At 39.1% G+C, this 6,420-nt stretch overlaps 1 protein-coding gene across 1 annotated transcript in view; it reads right to left on the bottom strand.

The window, feature by feature from the left end:
* Positions 1 to 223: 223 nt before the first annotated feature.
* Positions 224 to 6,420, bottom strand: part of vstm2a (V-set and transmembrane domain containing 2A) — a 107,693-nt gene continuing 101,496 nt past the window's right edge. The window contains exon 5 of the mRNA XM_008438497.2: positions 224 to 3,760. Coding sequence (XP_008436719.1) covers positions 3,684 to 3,760 — 77 coding nt within the window. The 3' untranslated portion in view covers positions 224 to 3,683. The remainder of the gene's footprint in view (positions 3,761 to 6,420) is intronic.

Below are 6,420 nucleotides of genomic sequence, written 5' to 3' on the forward strand. Positions count from 1 at the left end.
TTTTATTTCGAATACTACATTTGCATGCCTAACTTATTTTGTGTGTATTTTGAAACACTGTTTGAGTTGCTCTTTCTCTCACTGCGCTCAGGGTTTCCATCCTCCGTCTATCGATCTGTTGACCGAGTCGGATAGCGGGACTTGTTGTTTCAGCACCGTCAGCAGCCTCTTCCAGCCTATTTACTGCATCGCCGAGTGTGCAAACAGACGTGATCCCTCAGTGTTTGAATTTCATCTGTGAAAATGATTTATTTAAATATTATTCTGATACTGTCATTATAATACAAACGGTTGCAATGTTTCATTACAGAAGCCTCACACAATACCAAAGAAAAAGAGAACCAGAGTTCTTTAGAGTTCTGACAGCTTACAGACAGACAGGACCGCATCAAAGATGGAGATACATTATTAGAAGAAACAAACACATTTAGAGTGGATGAAGAGCGTGGCTTCCTGAAACAGAACAGAAGGATCGTTGAGCGATGTGTCTGAGAGAACATCCCTGGAAGAAGGACCTGCCGCCGGAGCGTGAGCTGCTAGAGACTGAGAAGCTAATCCACCTTTCCAGTAACGATACAATTTCAGTCAAAGCTCCAGTCTCTCCTTCTTTATTATTCAATGTTAAGTGGGGGGGGAGGAACCATCAAGCTAACCCCCCTAGAATAGGATAGAACCATGGAGATGTTTTTGATATATCTATTTATACATATATATATATATATGGATATAGAATCTTCTTTTTCCTCAAAAACACATCTTATGCAAGTTCATTTTCAAGAGATGTAAAATCCACTTCGGACTTCTTAACACGTGAATATGAATACATGGTACTATTGTTACAAATACAGTACATCACTGGCCTCTGCCTATTCAAATGGCTCTGAAAAAAACCCAACAGAAAATAAAACGTTAACATGCTTCTTAATTCATTTACAAGTTATACAGATCTGTAACGCTTTTTTGTTAGTTTTTTTACACGGCGGTTTGGATAAAACGCCCACTCGGACTGAACACACTCTCCGAAAGCATTCAGACAAACTTTCAGTGGAATCAGCATCACGATCCCATTCTCATCTCTGGAAAATAAATTGCCCTACTATAATTATTATATTTTTATTTTCTTCTTGCAAAATAAACTTTCTGAACTATATTATATAACAGGTCTCATTTAAAAACAATCAGTCCCCCAGTCACGGCAGAATGGCGAAAATGAGACAGTGATGGTAGATTAGCTGTGGCGGTTTGGAATTAGAGGGATTAGAGCGGGCTGACCCTTCCTGCCCTGTGCGGCGCGGTGCAGTGCGGTGCTGCACGGTGCGCCGTGTCTTGCTGGAACGTCTCGGGGTCTCGGGAAGCACCCTGTGCTCCATCAGCCTGTGGACCTCGCTGCTGAATCAACAAGTTCCCCCTAAACCGTTCTTTGGCAACGTGATAAACTATACAGGAGAGGGGATTCGGCTCTGTAAAGTGAGGTTTTGCATTTCGAGAACACACAGCAGAGGGATTATTGCATGTTGAGCTGTTTTGTTGCCTATTAGTTCTTAGTTTATGCCATACCACAAATATAGGGCTACATATTCATGCTTATTTTGTTTGGCCACCTCATAGTTTGGGGTTTTGAATAAACGATAAAAGATGTGCTATTGATCAGCTGCTGATCTCATTGTTGGGATAACTGCAGTGCTTTGGCAACACTGTACTCATGGAGGATAACTTTCACATATCTGCTGCTCTGTCATTCATGGCTGTTTCTGCTTGAATTAGAATCCGAGTTTCTGCTGGATGGGGCTCAAAAGTCAACAATAACAGATTCATTTTAGTTTTTGGGTCATGTTAAAGATCTTGCAGCCGCCGCTCTTCCAGCCGCCGCTCTTCCAGCCGCCGCTCTTCCAGTGTTTGTGCCAGATTGTCAAAGCGTTTCATTCATAAATCCTCGGTGCACATTAAAAATATCCTGGGAAACATGCGCTTTATGTAAAGCTGTAAAATATGTAGCAGGGCCAGATCAAAGAGAAGAAATTTCAACAAAACTAACACTCTTCTCTTGAAGGCCGTCGTGTATAATTCTGTCTAACTGGTTGTTATTTCATCACAGTCTTGCTTACATTATCTGTGAGAAATGTAAAAATACAGCAAATCTAAAAACTCAACACACCCTTATTACAGGGCCTGCTTAGTGGTGTAGAAGATGAAGTTTTCTACATTCATCCATCCATTGGCCTCCTCCCTGCCAAAGATTGATGTTTGATTAAGTTACATGCATGTACCACCATAATTAAGACTATGTTCACACAGCAGCTCGATTCCAATTTTTTACTGAAGTCCGATTTTTAAATTTTTTTTTCATGAACATTCCTCCTGCTGAATGAGGTGATCGCGATTGTAATTGGTCTTCTGTGTGAATGGTTGACAACTCCAAAGTGACCTGAAAGCACAGAATAAAAACCTTGACATCACATAGCATCGCAGTTTGTTTGTAGTCTGTTAATGATGGCTGTTTTGCAGTTAGACCTTGTAGAATTTGTCCCATTTAACACAGAAGAAGAGTTTTATGCGTTTCATGATTTACCTTGATTTCATAATACAACATTAGGAATACCTGGCATTTAAACAAGGGTGTGGTCAGGGTCTAGATCCTCTGTGTTCCTGCGTTGGCATTTCTGATCTACAGTTCATTAAATCCCTCCTTTGTGATTAGCCACTGAAACATTTCAGAGATTAATGGTGGTCAGAATCAATCATCCAGTTGTCACGTATCAGGATTTACAATAACTCATAAATAGTGACTTTCTGTTTTTTTTATTCCTACTAAGGGTGCATTACAAATTAAAATGACAAGAGGACATTATTTTCACACCAAAGCTAGCACAGAAAAAGAAACTGCAGTTCAAAACATTGGAACATTAAACTCCAAATGTCGTCTCATGTAGGTCAGATATTTTCCTAATCTTCAAAACCTCCAGACCAAGCATGCACTTCTGATGATGAATCACCAACAGGATGTAAAATTATGCACATCTGAAATTTGGATGGCTAATACGGCTGAAAGAGAAATGAAAAGAATGACCCTTTTAACTTAAAGGTTAACATCAATCGTCTAATTTAACACAGACTTGTATTAGATTTATCTCATCTGGAGAAGGCTAGAGTGCCTATTCACAATGATCAATGGCCAATATCAGCAGCAGCTATGTATACAGCACATACATTAGTCCTATGTGTTTCAAATAAAACAGACATATAGCTAGGATCATATATACTACACAAATATAGATTCCTTGATTTTCTCGTTTACTTTTGAGCAATGAACACAGAAACGTCAACAGCAAAACTTTAAGAAAGTCATTCTTCCATGAGAGTTATCCAACAAGATAGAGTCCAGGTGTTAGGCGGCGTCTCTGCTGGCGTCGACCAGGCGTCTGTAGAAAAGATGCTCCTTCTGCTGCCGTTGTGACTGGTGTTTATAGTGGCTACTAATAATGTGCTAAGTGCAAGAGCAGAAGTGGCGAGAAAATGAGGAGCAAACTGTGCTGTCCGCATGGTGGAGTTCAGGGTTGTGGTCAGTGGGTGGCGAAGGGAGTAAAACAGGCAATTTTCTTTTTTCTTTTTTTTTTGATCCTCTGTTTGCTTTCGAAGCACACAGCTGGGCCAACATCGTGGAGCAAATCACGACTGTTCTCAAATTATAACAAGGCATCCCTCACCAGGCCACACGCCAGAAGCAGGACAGCAGGTCCGGAGCCGGACAATATTCTTGTACCTGGGAAAAGATGAATAGAGGTCAGAGGAAATCAGCAACTGTGAGGTTAAGCAGTAGCTAAAAAAAACTGTATTTTTATAAATAATGATTTTGAAATAAATATTGTTAAAAGTGTTGCTCTAATAAGGAAGAAAATATAACCTTAGAAACCATGTCTTCATTTCATGTCTGTTTCCCAGCTAGGTGCTGTTACTTTAAACAACATGGCTCATTTAAAACTCCTTGGATCTGTAGCTTCATACATTCTGGAACTGTTTATTTGAGGCGTTTGCCATGCGACAGCCAACATGATAGGTAGTGTTCATCAGAGTGGACAGATGTCACATGTGGCATTTAATCCAGGGTTTAATCCTAGGACCCTCCTATTTATGTTCCCGCTAGCTCAGGTTATAGCGAGAAATAAGATTAGATACATACCATGACTACACAGATGATACACTTCAATATATTACAAAGTAACTCTGAGCCCAGCCAATCACTGAACAGATGCTTAGAACAGGTACATTTGAGGATGTGCAACAACTTTTTCAAGCTGAACAGAAACAAAACCGAGTAGTGATGAGCTCTGACCTGAACCTTAGAGCCACATCTATCCATCACTTGAAGAACATTTCCAGGATTAGAGGACTAATGTGAGATCTAGAGAATCTCATCCTTTTTGTTTATCTTTAGTCACATTGATTACTGCGACAGTGTGTTCATGAGTCTGATCAACTGATCCAGAACGCTGCTGCTGGAGTTCTCACTAAAATTAGGAAGATGGAGAACTACACCCCAGATCTAAAGTCCTTCCACTGAGAGAATAGACTTTAAAATACTGTTAGTTTATAAATCACTGAATGGCTTTGCACCACAATACATTAAACATCTTCTCTTGTTGTATCAACCTTCCAGACCTCTCAGGTCTTCTGGTTCTGGTTCTGCTCTGCATCAAAACCAGAACCAAACAAGGAGAAGCATCATTCAGTTTCTATGCACCACAAATCTGGAACAAACTTCCATATAACTGCAAAACAGTTTAAATTCAAGGCTAAAAACACATTTGTTTGGAGTTGCCTTCAATAATAATATCTGCATGAACATAAATTCATTCCAACTTCATTACATTGCTTTATTTTGCCACTGTTTTGTTTGTTACATTATGTTTTATCATGTAAAACGTTTGTGCTGCCTGGTTGTTGAAATATGCTCTACAAATAAATGTACCTTGCCTCAGATCTTTCAGGGAGTAACCCGACACCTTCTGCCAGATGTTTTAAACCAACCATGTATCAATTCATACTCAATCATGAGGAGGCCTAATTGTCTATGTTCTGTTATCTGCATGAGTAAAACCACCAAAACTGGCTCCAGCCCACAATCCTTTTAATCTCCTCATCCATCTATCAATCTTCTGTTTATTTAATTCTGTATGATTATTCCGGAATATTGATTATAACTTCATTAGATGAATGAACTTGACTTTTATGTATTCTTTTTAAAACATGTTGTTGACCTGGACTTTAACTTAACTTAATTCTGTCTTTTTCAGGCCTCAGCCTCCCACTGCCCCCTTCGGCCACTCTATATTCACATAAAGGAAGTGTGAGCAACACTGACGGCATCATGCGATATTTGACAATCAAATAAGCACAGAAGATAAAAAATATTTTTAAAATGATGTTTTATGTTTTTCTCTGGCACTCCAGTTGCTCTTAAGTCGATAATCTTGCTCCTCATGGTAAAAAGCTGATGAAATGCATAATGAAAAAAATTTGATTTTTCTTTTCTATTACTTAATTTTGCAGCTTCATTGTACATTATATTCCCCACGACAACACCTGAAGCTACATAAAACTCAATCTGAACCAACTTGTTCTTTTGGTTATGTGAGAATATCCTCAACATAAAAGCTCTACAGGAACCACTGGTGAATAATTTATGCTTTTTGCTGTTTCACTAAACAGACTGGTGCCGCTTTGTGCGTCATTCTTCTCGGCATTCAGATTTTAACACTGAACTCTAGTCACTTCTGAAGATGTTGGATAAACAACACAAGGAGGTAGTCATTGTTGCATATGATTTTCTCCTTTGATACAATAAGTACCTCTCAAGTACTTCACTGATGACTCTTTCTAGGGAGGTGACAAAACACCAGAGAAGTTCTTTCATTTTTACAAATAGAGTGAAATTCTCAAAGGTTTAACAGTATTTTCAAGAATCTTCAATCTGAGTCAAATTGTTTAGTCCAGGTATGATCTGTCTATACACTGCAACTTTCATGCTTGTCTCGTTCATAGGAGGTCCTTATGCGAAAACATTTAAAAGCATTTTATTTGTGTTTCCACTGGTAAATGTTTCTAATTTATTCACGTAAATTTTGCCCATTAGCTTTTTTTTTTCTTAGAGCATTTCTTAGATACTCAAAAGAAAATACAGCTTGTAAAGCCAAGTTACCTAGTCACAATGCTACTTGATACACTATTGGTTGGTCTTTGGAAAACAGCCAATCCAGGAGCACCATTTATTTGGTGGATGTTAGCCTCTGTGGTATATCTATGATAGTTACTTGTATGCATTGCTGTATGCAACCCTCCCGGTCGGGAGGGTTGCTGGTTCCTATCTCCAGCTAATGTTCCGGGCGAGAGGCGGGGTACACCCTGCACAGGTCTCATATATAT

The sequence above is a fragment of the Poecilia reticulata genome, linkage group LG20 (genome assembly GCF_000633615.1).
Source record: "Poecilia reticulata strain Guanapo linkage group LG20, Guppy_female_1.0+MT, whole genome shotgun sequence".
NCBI classification, from domain to species: domain Eukaryota; kingdom Metazoa; phylum Chordata; class Actinopteri; order Cyprinodontiformes; family Poeciliidae; genus Poecilia; species Poecilia reticulata.